The 17,824-nt window shown below is 40.3% G+C and overlaps 1 protein-coding gene across 1 annotated transcript in view; it reads right to left on the reverse strand.

The window, feature by feature from the left end:
* The window catches only part of prex1 (phosphatidylinositol-3,4,5-trisphosphate-dependent Rac exchange factor 1), a 242,446-nt gene that overhangs the window by 117,990 nt on the left and 106,632 nt on the right, over positions 1–17,824 (reverse strand). Inside the window, exons 6-9 of the mRNA XM_086005396.1 lie at positions 11,614–11,775; positions 8,988–9,121; positions 7,422–7,537; positions 4,959–5,108 (exon numbers count right to left, since the gene is read on the reverse strand). Of these exons, the coding sequence (XP_085861522.1) occupies positions 4,959–5,108; positions 7,422–7,537; positions 8,988–9,121; positions 11,614–11,775 (562 nt within the window). The remainder of the gene's footprint in view (positions 1–4,958; positions 5,109–7,421; positions 7,538–8,987; positions 9,122–11,613; positions 11,776–17,824) is intronic.

Consider the following 17,824-nt stretch of genomic DNA (forward strand, 5'->3'; position numbering starts at 1 on the left):
AACGTGGTTTAATGCACTAGTAAAAGTTACAAACAAAAAACGCAGGAGAAACTCTATACAGGTCTGTACACCAACTGGTTCCACGAGGACAGAGAGGGAACACCTCTCCCCTCTGACGTCATCATGTTTCCCGCCGTTGGGAACATCACGTGACCTGCGTGATGACGTCATCATGCTGGATCGCCATTTTACCGAACCCGCGCTGTTTATACAGAGCAAACACTAAGGTAACAAGCCCCTGTTAAAGGCAATTATATACATTACTGCAAGAGTCTCTTGGTGGCTTTGCCACACCATCACCATTCAGTCTAACCCAGATCCTATCTCTCCTAAAGCAGCAGCCTTCCCTACCGCCTCACTTCTCTTTCCCAATGGCAATCCTACCCAGTTCATATGCTGGAAATTAACATCTGTAACCTCCTCCCTGTCCGGTTATACTTGCTTCTCACTGAATCCCCAGCAAGGTATTGTCCTCCAGACATTTGAACAAGGCCCTCATTCTCAAGGTGATCTTGGATCAAAATTCTGCGTTGACATCTCGACTGAAACCTGGCTCATGGACAGGCGACATCGGCAACTCCACAACCGCATGCTTCAGCCATAATTTTCTAGAAATATAAAGAGAAAACTGAATCCATCCCATTCCTTCCTTCCCCCCCCCCCCCCTCTGCTCAGTCAGGCTGACCCAGATAGAGTGAAATTCCATATTCTGCTCAACTAAGTGGAGCTCCAAATCTCATAACTTAACCATCAGCAAGATAGCTTAATTCTGCAATACTGCCCACCTCTGCCGCTCAAACATTTTACCACCGAAACTCTCAAAGCTTTTGCTGACCTTCAGACTTTTTCCCCAAAGACAAACTCCCAAGCTCTATCCTATACCAACTCTGCCACCGGCATCATATCCCACGCTAGATCATGTGCATTTTGCATCCATCCGTGTCAACTTCCACAGGTTTCCTGCCCCCTAAGTTCAAAATCTTCATCCTGGCTTACAAACCTTTGCATGCCCACAACCCATACTAGCTCTGCAAACTTCTCCAGCCTTGCATTGAAACCTGTTCACTTCAGCCCACTGACTTTGACCCTTTATCGATAGTGGAACCTTCAGCTGTAAAAGCCTATGCTTTAGAACTCCTTCCATAATCTTTGCCTTTCTACTGCTCTCTTAAAATGCCATCTTCTCAACACTGCTTTTGGTCTATGTCTTGTACTACCACTCAGCATTCACGTTATCCTACCTGTAGCACCTTGGGACTTTCATTGTATTAAACGATGCTATATAAATGCAAGTTACTGTTGGTACACATTCAGGAACATGGTGCGTGAAATTTGTCCTCTGAATACACCAGCAACTTATATCACTACAGAGCTTATTCCAGATGGACTGCATCACACACACGCGTGCACACTGTCATTTTCATTAGCATATTCACAACTATAGTGACGGCTGCATTTTAAACGGTTACAGATGCAAAATTAAAACAAAGCAATGAAGAAAATTCAACTCAAAAATCAACCAAGTTTCGTACTTTACTGAGACAGAAAGCTGCCTCGCATTCAAGACTGTGAGGTACTGCTGACTAATCCAACATGTACTGCATTTTATCCACACACAAATGCAGCACTTTACCCACTCTGCTTCCAAGTTCACTTCTATGTGGATAGTTTCCCAGTGCAAAATGGTCCCAGGTGGGGCACATTACTTCAAACAAATCAACTTATTTTGTTGGATAATATTCCCCACCCGAGACCATTTTAAGTTGGAAGGCCAATTTTTGATGATCTCAAGATAGATATGGTTTAGGTCCCATTAAGAATTTAATTGATTAACTGTCAATTTGTGTAATAGTCTTCTGAATTCCCAACTGCTTAAGAAAATTTGTGATTTGAAAACACTGGAAAAAAAACCCAGATTACAGAATAAATGCATCTACATCTCCATGTGTTTCCAATCATTTTTACAGACCTGCAGTCCATTAGGCTTCACCTGATTGGTTCCTCTCTTCAGGAGAGTTCTAAAATTATTCGTTATAAAAGGCATACTGCGTGCTTGAAAACTAAAATGCAAGGCAAATTTTAAGTGAGATCATAAAGGTTCCGACAGGACTTCCCTGGTGCAGTATATATGTTAAATGTAGAGCTGCTGTTTTCAAAAGTCTGTTGCCAGAATGAAATGGAAGTGGCACTCATATTGAGAGGCACTTTAGCTTAACATACAGTAAATGTAGATTGCAGAACGAGCTATTCTGAAACTATTTAGTATGTGAAAAGCCTCTGGAGTAGCTACTAAGCTACTTTTGCTTCCTCAATCTCCCCCACCCCATTTATCCTTCAAACAACAGCATTAAAACAGATGATCTGGTCATTTATCTCATTGCTATGTATAAATTGGCTGCCTACACAACAGTGGCCATACTTCAACAATTATTAATTGGTTGTCATGTAATTTGGGATGCCCTCTGGATATGAAATGCACGATATAAATACAAGTTCTTTCTTTAACTTGACCAAGAAAAGAATTTCCACCAGATAAAAGGGGAATCATAAATAAATTGCTGAGAAAACGAGAAATATTCCCACAAGTAAAGTGGGTGCAGCAAAAGCTAGAGTTCCTCTGACGAGTCGAGAAACTCGTTAAAAGGATGCGTAAAAAAAAAAATCAAGTGGCAAATCTAGGTCACTAACGCCAAAGAGAATGAGACAAATTCAAGAGTATAAAACGTATAGAGGAGAAGCAAAAAAATTAGGAAGGCTGAGTATATGACAGAAAACTGGCAGGCAACAGGAAATAGTAAATGATTTTATAAACACAAAACAATAAAGAATAGTCAAAGAAAAGATGGGACCAATAAGATGATGAAGTCTTCCTATGGAGGTTGAAAGAACAGCGGAGACACTCAATTGAACACAATTTTTCACCAGAATGCAGTCGTGGGAATAAAAGAGTACAAGAGATGGAGAAATTAAGATAGAAAAGAAAACTTGTCTTTATATAGCACCTTTCAAGACCACAGAATGTCCCAAAGCACATCACATCCAATGAACTACTTTCGAAGCGTAGTCACAGTTTCAAAGTCAGGGAACACAGCAGCCAATTTGCACACAAGGTGTGACAAAGAACCATGAGACAAATGTCCAAATAATTTCTTGTGTGTGATATTGGCATTAGGATAACTATTGACAAGGAAGTAGCACTGAATAAATTGGTGGAAATCAAAATGGAAAAGGCACTGGGCCCTGGTAACATACATTCTAGAAGTCAGAGAGGAAAAAGCAGAGGCTCTGAACACAATCTTTCAAATTCCTTCAGATTAGTCGTGCCAGAGGATTGAAGGGTCGCCAATCTAACATCTCTGATCAAAAAAGACAAAAAGGGATAAACTAGGCAACAATAGACCAGTTACCTCAACATTGGTAGTGGGCAAGATCAAATTTGTATGGGCTAAAACAAATACTCACCTAGAAAGACACCAGTTAATTAGGACAGCCAATATGGATTTGTAAAGGGCAAGGTGTATCTGACAAATTTAATGGTGTTCTTTGAAGAAATAACAGGACAAATTGATAAAGTAAATCCAGTCGAGGTTGTGTACATAGATTTTTTAAAAGATGTTTGAAAAGGTGCCATGTACTGTAGTAGGCTTAATGATAAAATGAAGGCACATTATATTAAAAGGAATATGGCAACATGAATAAAAAGTCAGTTAAAGGTCAGAAGACAGAAATGGTTGATTGATATTTTCCATACACAAGAATGGTAACAAGGGGTCATTAGAACAACTGCTTATTTCAAAACTTTTTTTTTTTTTTTTTAAATCTTGCATAGGGAATGCACTTCCTGACCACAAAACCTTGCTTGCCAACTTCCTATTGGCAGGATTCTTGGTCAAACCATTATCAATATTTCATATTAGAAATGCCTAGGCCAACATTTCCCATGGAAGTTCCCAATGTCAGCTATCATGATTGACAACTGCAACCCTCCCACCACTGGTGGTACTGTAGCAGATCTGTCTCCCATCACCAGCTCCACCACCATCTTCCACATCCCAGTTTCTAATGCTGCACCACACACAAGCTGCTCTGCTCCAGGTTGAACTATACCAAGTAAATGTCTTTTCATAGCTGGGAATCCAGCTGATGGTGGTACTCTCCACTCCCCTCAAAAAACCATGATTTTGCCTGTTGCCAACATGGCAGCTGCTACTCGAAAAGAAAACAGCAAGATTAAAAGGTGTGCCTGATTCCATTCGGAACATTTGTAGAAAGTTTGATGTTCTGAGATTACATTAGACCCAGATATTTAAATTCTGACAAACCATTTAAAGGGTAATGCATTATCAATGGCTGGGTGTCACTGTGCACCGACAGATATGACTTGTACCATTGCGTAGTAGTTATATGTCTGGTAACGTTGCAAATCCTGTAGTGCAGGTTGTGATCAGGTCTGAAGTGAGGGTGGAGGTAGGAGGGGGAAAACACCGAAGAGATGCCTGCCATACTTGGACCAACAATGGTTTCTACCACAGTAGTTCTATTGTTGAACTGGAGGCATATTCAAAGCTATAACATGCCAAGTTCAAAGAAATGCATAGACGTGTACAAGTCCGAAAGGCATACTCTCAGCTACTCGTCAAGGCTCTACACGTGCATCAAAATAATTGCAATCTGGTTACCTAACCTTGGAAAACATTGCAAGAACTCTAAAATTGTATTTGAAAGCTATTTAACCTCAGCATGCTTGGAAACATTTGCATTCAATAAGGAATTTTAACAGAAGGCCCTTAAACAAACATCTAGATCCAACCTTTAAATAAGCGCATTGAAAATTAACTGGCTTAATACAGACAAGAAAATAATGAGTTATGTATGCATTTATCCATAATTGGCTCATGTAGTGGGGCAAGATTGATGAATCTGTAAACCAAGAGTAATGATGATTTGAAATTACTCACTCTCTCTCTGCTCTCGTTCCTTCAGAATTGCATCCAGCCATTTCTGTTTCTCTTCAGCAGTTTTGGTCATTAAGACAAACCATTTGTTTTTGGCGGTGTTGTGGATCTTCCAACCATTTGTCACAGTATAGCCGTTGCTATGGTAATCAGCTGCAAACAATGGACAGAGCCGGCGAAGGAACATTAGAAAACGCCCATGAGATGTAAAATTTATCAGTGCAGACACACAGTTCAAACAGGGCTTTTGCTGCCTGTGCCAGTGGCTTTGCCGCCAACTTTCTGGCGGGACTGCAGCAGGCAGTTATGTCAGGTTACCATCATTTTTCAGATTTTCTGCTGGTTTATTTCCATGCAAAAATATTACAAGAATGCAATAATAATGGTGCAACGTCATACATTACACTTACTTGTATGGATATTAGTTGGATTCCACAACTGCCAGGGAGAGTGCAGGACATTTATTAGTGGGCCCACACCCTCAAGTGCCATCGATCGCAGGTGCACACACTCTGCTCAGGTAGATTTTGGCAGTATTGGCAGCAGAATTCTTCGGCTCTTTTGCCCCTCCCCCATCCCCAACCTTCAAGGCAGGCTGCCCAGCACAAGCAGAAACAACTCAAAGCCCACCAAAGTTCTCCAAGGTCAGAAACAAGTCAATAAGGCAGGTGAAAATCCCACCCCATCACATTTCTGGTGCATTATGCTGCTAGAACTGAAAAATCTAATATTTCCTCACTTCGGCCAGAAGCAGGTTTCACATTGTTGCGCGGTTAATAGGCTCTGGAATGAAGTTCGCAACAACAATCTAAATTAGTTTGTGACTGGACCAGTTAATCATTCTATAATGGACTATTTGGCAACTGAATTAGGGAGGGAAAGAAAAAAAAACATTCCACTGTAAATTAAACCAATCACCCAATATGAAATTAATCATCATTTCTTAAGCAAGATAAAACTGCACTGTGGTGAACCCCAAATTTCACTGAAATAGCCAGTGTAGGACTGATTTTGAATGCATTCTCTGATTCACAATCTCCAAATGGCATTTAAAGATGAGTACTGACGTATGTAGATCACAAAGTAAAAGTGATTATTCCACAAAAAATGGAAAAGTCATGACGTACATGGCTTTCATTTGAGTCTTAAGCTTCCAAGCTCAGAGTCAGCTGTTTGCCTTGGCCACAGCTGCTAAACAAGTACGAAATAGGCCCGTGGCAAAAGATCCATTTCATGCTGATGTTACAGAAACATATCAGGTTGCCAGTTCTATACATTAAGTAGAGACTGTTATAGCTTGGTTATTACAGAATAGAGTCAGTTGAATATTTCAAACAAGAACCTCCTATGTACCTCAACTCTATAAATCAGTTTTCAACCCTTGCTTAATCTATCAGCAAACTGACAATTAATGTATTTAATTTATTTAAATGTTGTCCAGAAGGTAATAAAACCTTTTTGCTCCTTTGAGCAGAATACTTTTAAAAGTGTGTTATGAAAGAATTTGTATCGCTACTAACGAGAAGTAAAACCACAACATTTATTTAATTGAATAGCAGGGCAAGTTCTGAGAACTCAAGTCAGAACATGCCAGGAAATGGATTGCAAGTTAGCCCTTCAACCTTGGTAGAGCGGACTACAATTTAAATGTATTTGTTCATCTTTCTGTAATAAATAGGCAGAGCAGAAACTAGGTTTAAAAAACACTAGAGAATCTTTAATCGATTATTATTAGTTGTAATTAACATTTGAGAAGAGCATTGTTTCCAATCAGTACAAAGAAATCTACGTGAACAATGAGCTGCACCATGCTGAAGAAGTCCCTCGCCTCCCATACATTGGAGCACCATTTTTTAAATTGTAGAATCTGTACCTAATCAACCTTCAGTTTCTGGGCTGGAACATCTGACTGGACAAGTGCTGGATGGAAAAACGTCACGTCACTGAACACGTGAAAACCAGCTCATTTTATTTGGAGATACTGAGTCAATTTCTCCAGCTCATAACCTGAAGATTGAGAAGTACACCGAAAGCTTGTTTTTCCAGAAGATTGTCAGCGACCCTTAGAACTGGAGTAGGAAGAATTTCACCAGCTGCACCCCTTTTCTGAAATCATAGCGTGAAGTAAAAGTTTGTGATCAATAAGGAGAAATTTTACTGCTGGGAAATGATGCACTGTTTGAAGTTGTTGCACCCAATGTCAGCATCAAGCCCTTGCTGGATGTGCACAAGTGTGGGCATCAAGTGAGACGAGAATTGGGTAGGATCTGAAGCCCTCTGCAGTCAAATAGCCAGCCACTGAGGCTATTTGGTAAACATTCAAATATAATGGCCACTTGGGCAAGGTACCAAAGGGTGAGTAGCATCCATGGAAATATATTCCAGGAAGCAATCATCATCTTCATCTTCAGAAGATCAGGGAGGAGAGGGGACAATAGAAGAGCAAACTGGCACGTAAATTAATACCTGTTCCATCTTCAACATTCTCCACTTCCATCACCTCGGTGTTGATTCTTCCACGGAAAATGTACTGGGCCCCATTCATAGACTTGGTGCGCTTGGTTGACTTCTTGCCAGCAACCCTGAAAAAAAAGAGGAAATAAGCATTTCGAAGAGAGAATAAATTCCAAAGCTTAATCATCAGGCTTAAAAATAAATCCAAGAACATCTTCACACAAAGGATTACAAGAATATGGATGTGCTTTCCAGAGGCCCAAGTCAATTGAGGTGTTTAAAGGAAGCTACTTACTTGGGAAGTAAGAGTATTAAGGGATATGGAGAAAAGTCAGGCAATTAGGCTTGGAGAGAGACAGAGCTGCCTTGGGAGCTTAAGTGGGCCAAATGGCCTACTTCTGTTTTCATGTTTCAACTTGGCTTGAAGTTTACAACAAATTGAGCAATTGAAAATGAGCACTTTCAAGCTACATACAAAGGAAGATAAAAGCTCAAATGATTTTACTGATAACATAATACCCTAGTTCATTTGAACTGATAAACCAAACTCTTGTCTCCATTGAGGACATCAGACTCAGCAGCAAATCGTTTAAATCAAAAAGGATTCTGACAGAAAAGCATCGCTAAACCAATTCAACGACAGCAGTTCTTCTGGAATTTGACAAAAGAAAACTTCCCCAATCACCTGCTCTCATACCTATATATTAACAATCTTGAGTAGTGTATGCACATCCTGTTCAGAAATCTTACTTTCTGTTGCCCATCAGGATTTTTTCTGTCATGCTTCTGTGTCAACATTTACCATTGTAAAAGTACAATGTCAGCATTTCCGATTCAAGTTTAATGTGTCAACAGTCAATGTAATTGTAAGCTCTGGCCACTAGGAAGTTCTATAGAGCAAGTTTGTCCAGTTTCTCAACTATTTTGCCACTAAGTATTAACAAACAGGAAGCTTTTGAATGAGTAATGCGCACCAAAGGTTCCTTTGGACAACAAGGCCTTTCGCTGGGAATGATCAGCTGATCTTGTAGACTTAGAACCAAATGCCTCATCAGCACTGCAGAAAATGTAGGGAAGTGACCACTTTTTATTTCCCAGTCCTTCTGTAAATGGTGAGGCTGCTTGAAACCATTGGTTTCCTTCCTTCTGCTACGATTCACTGTGGTTTCACCAAAGACAAAAGCACAAGACTGACTTTCACTAGATAAGTCCACCAGTTTACTGCAACATGAATCATGCACTTCAGAGCCAATAATTCCACAGCGGACTAGATTTACTCCTCCCTAAAATCAGCATTCCCAGATTGGAGGGGCACACAAGAAGAACATTCCGCTGATAGAGTAGAATGTGTTCTCATGTTGACGGCCATAGGTCACCAAATTTCATACTTTCAAATAAGATGGGGGGGGGGGGGGGGGGGGGGGAGAATGCTCAGCGCAGTGAAATCCACAATGCACGGCTGAGTTTATGATAATGAAATTAATTCTGTTGGAGTTGTATAAAGAGGCTGAAAGTCAGCAATTTCTGCAACTCTTTAGAAGGCCAGAGGCCATTTGACAGATCCAAGTCATGACTTACCGGGACTTCCTTTTGCAGTACACCAGCAAGTTATCAAACAAAAAGAACATGCGTTCCTGAATATTTCCAGCTGAAATCTTCAACAATGGTCCTTGTTGCAGCAGCTCAGTGCATATATCTGTCAAATTTGAACCCTGGCAAAAAAAAATATTGGAAACATTCTGCATTTTGTATACTTAGTGATTTTACCCTTACACTAGCTCGTGTACTTTTGCAAGTACAAGAAATATTAATGGAGTACATAGCAAAAAAACTGCAAGCAGTAAAATGGTCTGATTATTGGCTACATTTTTCATTTCTTGCACTCAAAATGGTTTTTAATGGCAGATGAGGAAGTACACATCTGAATTTTCTCAACCACACATCTCAGCTGTGCACCAACTTTCATGTTTTATATTTAGAAGAGAGAAGAAAGTGGCAAAGTTGCAAGATTCATTGCAAATCCTCAAATTTCCCTACCAAGTAAAACCTGCAAGTAGTATGACTAACTGCAGAACAAAATTTACATTATTACTTTAAATACTGAAGTAATAAGAGCATTCTGTTCAGACATATCCTGAAATGCCTCTGGAGAGAATGAGGATAAGCAAATAAACTAGGCCACATTCTTGTAACTATGATAGACAAAGAGCCAGAACCACAGGCCTATATTGTGTACCATAGTTAGGTATGAAAGCCATTAGCCATTTTGTATACCACAGTTATATACACGAGAGCTGTAAGCAGTAAGCCATACTGTACATCCTGCAAAATTATTTATAACTACAAACACGGTTTATGACCTGTTAACCACCAATATTAAAATGAAACTTCAAGCTGACCATAGCATAAATTCGACAAAATGTTTCCCTGGAGGTGAGGTGGTAAAAACCAGCATCAGCCAGCACCCTTTTTGGACCCTCTAAACTTGAGCTCATCCAAAACTCTGCTGCCCATATCCTAACACGCACTAAGTCCCGTTCACCCATCACCTGTGCTCACATGGGCTCCCGGCCCCCCATCCAGGTTTTCAAATCCCTCCATAGCCTGTCTGTAACCTCCTCCAGCCCGACAACCCTCCGAGATCTCTGCGCTCCTCCAATTCTGGCCTCTTCCGCATCCCCGATTTTCATTGCTCCACAATTGGCAGCCGTGCCTTCAGCTGTTAAATTTTGTTTGACAACGCTCCTGTGAACCACTGTACTACATTAAAGGTTCGATATAAATAGAAGTTGCTGTTGTTGCCTAGGCCCCAAGCTCTGCATTGCCTCCCTAAACCTCTCCACCTTTCTACCTCTTATGACGGTCCTTAAAAAACTTTGACCAAGATTTTAGTCACCTGTCCAATATCTCAAGTGGCTCAGTGGCAAAATGTGTTTGATACCACTCCTTCCTGCAAAGCACCTTGGGACGTTTTACTATGTTAAAGGCAAGTTGTCACACATGCAATTACAATATTTGGTGGATGAAACTTAGTAGAAAACTCATTTCAGAACTTTTTCTTAGTTTTGCTTTTACATTATTTCTCTTTAAAAACGTACTCAAAATAAGATTTGATATTTTGCAATGGAACACACTTCTTCAATTATTGGGAATGGAGAAAGAGAACATTCAATCCACTAGCTCAAGTTATGATAGGAAAGTTAAAAGTTCAGAAAGGTTTCAATTTTACTCACGTTAGATATTACCATTTTTGGGGAAGAGGGGGTTGGCAAATTAGGATGATTATTTATGGACATGGGAATAAATCAAAGAGAATGACATCCCACTATTCAAGTAATAAAATAAAGCAGTGTTGCCACTCGCATTTGTGTGACAAAATGAGTCTGGTCTGCCTCATATAAAATCATCAGCAGGACATTTTGCTGCCCAGCATTCAGTCAAGACAGCAGAGAAGGCACTTCCTTCAGTCAGAAGATTACATCATCTTTGCAGCTGCTACTGATGCAAGGCACTAGCTGAAACAGCAAAGGTCTTCATTTCTTCAACAAAGAGACATTCACAACAGAATTGATCTCACATTAGAAATGACTGTCATACAAGAATGACAAGTGTTGCTGCATGTTACAGTACACAGTTTTGTTATTTTAAGCTGCCACATTATTAAGATTAATAGCACTTATTGACCCATCATACTGTGCTGTATCTGGGGCATTTTAAGGGAGGACAGTGTTGTTGACATGGTACATCATAATACCCACCTAGAATTGTGTTATTTCTCTCAAAAAAGTGATTAAATTGGCAAGATAGTGGCTAAATGTGTTATCTAATACCAGTTTTTATACTGTAGATATAGATATTAGACTAATGTTAAATCTTGCATTTGTTTCGTGAAACAGCAAGGATTGGATACACAAGGAAGGTTCCACCAACAAATGTCATATACAAAGAAACTTCTGTTCAGTCAACCTAGTTATAGAATTTTAAATTAGTGCACCTCTGCAGAATAACTACTCACGGGAAAAAAAAAGGCAATGGAACCATTATCAAAAAAGGGATTTTGTATATGGATTTACAAATGTAAGAATTGAGTATTTTTTCCAGCACTTCAGAACAATGACTTCGAAAATAGACTACTGAACATTTCAAATGAAATCAATTAACAAGGAAATGCTTGTCACTTCCTCAGAGTCTTTCTAAATCATACCTCCCATCCTTCAATTGATGACTGCAAGTGTTCCAAGGCTTCTAGTTTCTCCATCTGCCTCTTTGTTTCATTAATATTTGTGCACACAGCTTTCATTGCTTGCAAGGCCTTCTCTACTGCCGAGTTATCGCTGTGCTTTTTGGGGGTCCGTTTTAGCAATTCCTGCAAATATAGAAACTGCAAATCAAACTTCAATGCCATCTCAGAGACCCAAATACTTGAACACAGGATTTAAACTGGACTCAGTAGCAATACAACCCTTCCAACAAAAATCAGAGTTCCTTTTAGATAACTTTTTTATAATTAAAAATGGGATTAAAATTCACTAACAAATTCCCTGCTTCCAGTCCTCTGTTGTTTCAGGGTTGCATGTAGTCCAGACTTTCACTATGTCCTGATGGTGCTGGAACCAGTCCGTAGTCAGTGATCCTACTTTCAAGTGACATTCTCCTCTCCTTCAGCTGTGTATTTTTCTAAATTTTCTCTTTTTAAAAAAAAAACCAGAGCGCAACAAACATCATGTGTTATACAGAAAGCCATGACACAATATACAAAGGGCAACATTTTTTTTTGTAAATTGTCTCTTTTTACAAAGTGTCTCCCTGCTTGTCTCCATCTAATTCTCTTTCATTTTCTCTGCCTTAGGTCATCTTGCAGTCTTTGTTTTGCCAATATTTTTTCTTTTTGTGTGTTATATGTAGTTGTACAGTCAGCGACAAGGTCAGTCAAAAAGAGAACAAATCAAACATGACAATTTAGAATGATTGAGATCCAATTGGTGATATGGTTCTGGGATGCAACTGGTTGAAGGACTAGTTGTCTAGGGTTCTGCATCTTATTGGATGCCTCTGAATCAACACTGAATTCATGCAGACAATATCTTTTAATATGAAGAATATATCTCATTCCCCATTTATGTTGCATTGTTAATTAGAAAAATATGAACTGTTCCTTATTATCCAGTTACAGGATGCAAATCAGGAGGGATTTGAACACAAAACAAAGGATAATCCTTGAGAACCAAAGGATTTTTTAATTATTTGCTCTTGGCATATCATATTTTTGGCCCATACTTATAAAAGACTCAGGGCAGTTTTGAGACATTGTTTGTGAATATTGTAAACAGCATCCTCCTCCACAGTGGTATATAGGAAATACAGGACCAGAAAAAAGTCTGCAGCCCATCTGTCCAGTCCCAAATCCAATACCTCTCAATCGCCCACTTCCTCAAACATCTATCTAATTCTCATTCACAATTTGACACAATCAACCTCTATAGGCATTGCTTCCCACACATTGACCACTTTTTGTGTGAATTAGCTAAATCAAAACACTACGATTATTGCCTCCTAAGTTTAAGCCCCTTGTTCTAGGGTTTGAGACAATCTTGAACCCATTAGTGGGGTTGAATTCATCGACTCCTTAAAGCATGTTGAATATTTGCACAATATCTCTCCTTTTCTTCTCCAGAGCACACAATCCTAGGCTCCTCAACCTCTTGTCATTGCGCATCTGCTTTAGCTGCCTCAGTTTGGGTGTCCTTTTCTGCATTACTTTTAATGCCTGGATATCCTTGGTGTGGTACAGTGACCAGAACTGTACATGATATTCTAGATGCGGCCCTACCAGTGTTTTGTATGAACATGTTACCCCCTTGGATATACAAGTTGTTGTTGGGCGATTTGTGCTGTATCCTCTGGCTATATATCCCAAGCTCCAATTAACTAGCCACCAATACCCACAAATGCCTGTTGTGTGTTGCATCCTGTAGCCTAGACCCTGAACACGGGGGCCCCACAAGGATGTGTGCTGAGCCCTCTCCTCTACTCCCTCTTCACCCACGACTGTGTGGCTGTTCATGGTTCCAACACCATCATCAAGTTTGCGGATGATACCATGGTAGTAGGCCAGATCACCAACAACGATGAGTCAGCCTACAGGGAGGAGATCCAGCATCTCGTGAAGTGGTGCGCCGATAACAACCTGGCCCTTAACATCAAGAAAACCAAAGAAATCATTGTGGACTTCAGGAAGTCTAAAGGCGGAAGGGTGGACAGCAGGAAGTCTAAAAGGCGGAAGGGTGGACAGCTTTAAGTTCCTCGGAGTCCACATCACGGAAGACCTCTCCTGGTCGCTCAATACCTCCTCTCTGGTGAAGAAGGCCCAGCAGCGCCTATATTTCCTAAGGAGGCTGAAGGGATGTAACCTGTTACCCCTGATCCTCTCTAACTTTTACCGCTGCACAATAGAGAGCATCCTGACGAACTGTATCACAGTATGGTATGGCAGCTGTAGCTACTATGACCGGAAAGCCCTGCAGCGGGTAGTCAAAACTGCCCAATGCATTACCGGCACCCGGCTACCGACCATAGAGCACATATACCAGAAACGCTGTTTACGGAGGTCACGGACCATCATCAAAGACCCTACCCACCCCAGCCACAGTCTGTTCGCCCTCCTGCCATCTGGGAGACGCTACAGATGCATTCGCACCCGTACGACCAGATTTAGGAACAGCTTCTTTCCCAGGGCTGTCATCCTACTGAACTCCACAAATAAACTCTAAAGCCTGCACATCTGCCAATGCACTTTATTATGGTTATGTCTATGTTAATGTATTACAAGCCAAATGTATGTTGAATGTTTAAATGTCTTAATCTAAACGTACACTCTCGGGAGCCGCAAGCCTACATTTCGTTGTACTGCACTTGTGCACTAACAATGACAATAAAGTTGATTATGATTATGATTTCGTTTATAGCCCAATTCTTTATTTACCTTCCCTAGTCATTTCCTTGCATTTGACCTAATTAACTATCACTTGCTACTCATTAAACCGCCTTTGCAGCCTAACCTGGTCCTTTTGTATTTGGCTTACCGATTTCCTTCGCCACCCCACAGATTCAGTCTCATCTGCAAACTTAATACAGCTTGGTTTCTGGCCCCAGTTTCAAGTTGTTTATATACACTAAACAGCAATGCCCCAGCACCAATTCACCCTTGGATTTCTGTTAAAAGTGGATTCTTTCATCAAACAGAAGTTATTCAGATATGTATAGAAGTCCACAGTGCAGTACATAACATGTGTGCTAAGCAGAACTGTGTAAAAAGTGTCTCTATAAAAAAAAAACTGCTTTGGTCATTGCAGCATCTCCAGCTTTCATGAAACACTTGCAGGTCAGGTTTGAAGACGAGAAATTTACCTCTATGGACCCACCAGCAGTCAAAGAAAAAAACTGTTGTCTCCAGAATCTTAAATGAAAGTGTGCAAATGCACTGCAATTATATCCATTTTGTGGTCAGACATGGATTCCCTAATTTCAGAGTCCTGACAGAACAAATTCCTGACTTCAGCCACATCATTGGGGTGGGGGAGGAAGCGAGAGAAAGAGAACGCGAGTGTACGGGCAAAAGAGCTTGTTTTGTGAAAATTGTAGAGAATCTAAACACGGATTCCCTTTGTATATTGTCATGGTATTCTGTATCAACAGTGTTTGTTGTGCCCTGGTTTAAAAAAGAGAAATTTAGAAAATACGCAGCTGAACGAGAGGAGAATGTCACCTGAAGCTCGGATCACTGACTACGGACTGGTTCCAGCACCATCAGTACAGAGTGAAACTCTGGACTACATGCAACCCTGAAACAACAGAGGGCTGGAAGTGACTCCAACAACAATAGCTTATTCCATAATCTTCCATAAACAAGCAACAGAGACTTCTCGTGGTCTTGTAATCCTGCTAGCACTGCTCTGGAGACGCCATCATTCATAATGTACAGGACAAAGTGAAAATAAATTTAAGTGCTACAAATATGGTGCAGATCAATATTGAAATTTGAAAGCTCTCAACATTTAAAAACTTTACCCAATGCAAATTTCAAGTTGTGGCATCCTAGGGCTGCAAGTAGATCTAGGATTAGGAGTTGCCAAAATGGGTGGATTAACTCAATGACATCGGCACATTGATGCTGCTCAGGAGGAACTTTCAAGACAAAGTTGGGACAATGCTAAAGATGCAACTGTCTAAATTTTGGAGGGTGGGGGAGGGGGTGTTAAGAAAGGGAAGGAACTGGAACCACCTTGGTTGCTTCAGCAATCTTATGTTTTTAGTAAACGGTTAGCTCTGAAGGGATTAATAAAGTCCAATGGAGCTTGCAACAGCTCTACCACGCTACAGAAATAAAAAACCACCAGCTGCAAACTGCAAGAGTATTCTCTCATCTGCCAAAGTTACATAATCTATAGCTCCAAAAGACTAACCATTGTAGGATCTCCATCAATACCTGGCATTGCTGTATTCCAGGATCTGTAGACTTATAGGATAATTAAGTGATGAATTAAATGGGACCAACAAATGCTGGCCATGGGCTGCCTTGCTTGGGGAAACTCACGAAGGATGCCATTATAAAAGAGAGTGCTACTTTATAGCTGTTCGATTCAAATTCATGAATTTCTGTTGGATTACAGGAATTCAACAGCAACATAAAAGCCGGAGGAGAAGTGGTTATATTTGTAAAACGCCACTCGTAATATTCACGACTATCTCAAGGTGCTTCGATTACCACACGCGGAACACGAACAAGCCCTTCCCTTTTGTGAGGTTTGTTGAACTTCATTTGAGCAACAAGTTTTTTTTGACTGAAAATCATTTAATGCACAAATACTTGTAATGGAAATAAAAATAGTAAAGTTCAATATATCAGGAACTAGGTTGCTGATGAACAGGAATATATAGGTCTAACTGGCCAGTAAGTCCATGAAGATGTCAAATGAATAGTATTCAGCAGGCTCTTCTGGGTATTTCAAATACCTTCTGCACACATTGGACTTCAGTTCCCAAAAGCAAGACTGCAGTGTTCAGCTAAAACAGAGACAAACCACAAATATTTGCACTTAACGATGTATTTCTGTTCCTGCTAAAATGAAAGGTTTGTGACTTAAAGGAACAATGATTTATGTTCTTGTTTTTTCAAATGGCTGTCACGCGAGGTTCATTTGCATCGTGCTGACCCTACTTCAGGAGTGCACTATACACAAGAATAAAACGCACAAGAATAAAACGCAAGGCTGAATCCCATATTCTCACCAGGGACTCCCTTCAAACTCAGCCCAAGGGAGAAGGCAGGTCAAAACATGATCACTTCAGGATTCCCCATGGTATCCAGTGGTAGAAAAAGTTAGGCACAAACACCGATGCTATTGGATCAAACCCCAAAGATAAACTCCTGATGTATTACAATCAGTTAACTGTCAGGAATCCTCATTTCCTGTAGGTGCTGACACAGGATACATCCATCAACAGGAAGAGGCATTTTGAAGGAACATTTTTCCAGGTGCCAATTTATTCCTCAGTGTTTAAACATTACTGAATCAAGGGGACATTATTTTCCACTACCAAAGTGCTCTCATTAAAGAAACAGTGATGCTAGCGATACTGCCCTTCATACCAGGGGAGGGGGGAAATAAAATAAGTTTGATAAGAAAAGAAGTTTCCTGGATGTCAGTAACTATCTTGCATTCTGGTTGAATGAAAATAAACCTGCACTAGACTTCAACCCAGTATTGAACAGCATCAAGCAGCAAGATATCATCATGCTTATAATCTCACCAACGCAAACAGATTGCTGCTTTTGGGCAAATTACAAAGTTCCACTTGAAAAATCATTTTTACTTTTAAGAATGAAACAATAATAATGAATTAGTGCCAAGAACTAGATATTACAGGAGTGTCCGGTGTGTTACATAATGTCCTTTCTGCTGCTCATAGCAGTACGAACAGCACATTTCATTCTCCAGTGAAAAGGGAAGGGAATCTGATCTTCTAACTGTCGTTCTTCAAAGCTATGAATTCTCTTTCTAATGAATCTTCATTGTGCCTTTTCAGTGACTTCATTTTTCCATTAGCCATCTACCACTCCACAAATATTTAAGAGTGTGAAGATTTGGCCCCTTATGTGGTATATTTAATTCAATATACTAAGTCAATCATTGCTGTGACCGGGAAAAGTAACCAGAAGCATTGGCCCGTAATTTGCCATCAGCAGCGAAGCAAAGGCCTTCGCCGCTGGCCTCAAAGTAAGCTTCCCACAAAGATCTTGCTCTCTGTGGCGAGTAGTTTGGCTTTTCCGACACGTAATTGAAATCAACGCAAGTTAATGGGGAATCCCTAAGCAGCCAATCAAAATGCAGAATTCTCAGACAGAGAACCAGGAA

This window comes from Somniosus microcephalus, chromosome 13 (genome assembly GCF_052327205.1).
Source record: "Somniosus microcephalus isolate GS21.2 chromosome 13, FLI_Smic_1.0, whole genome shotgun sequence".
Taxonomy (NCBI): Eukaryota; Metazoa; Chordata; class Chondrichthyes; order Squaliformes; family Somniosidae; genus Somniosus; species Somniosus microcephalus.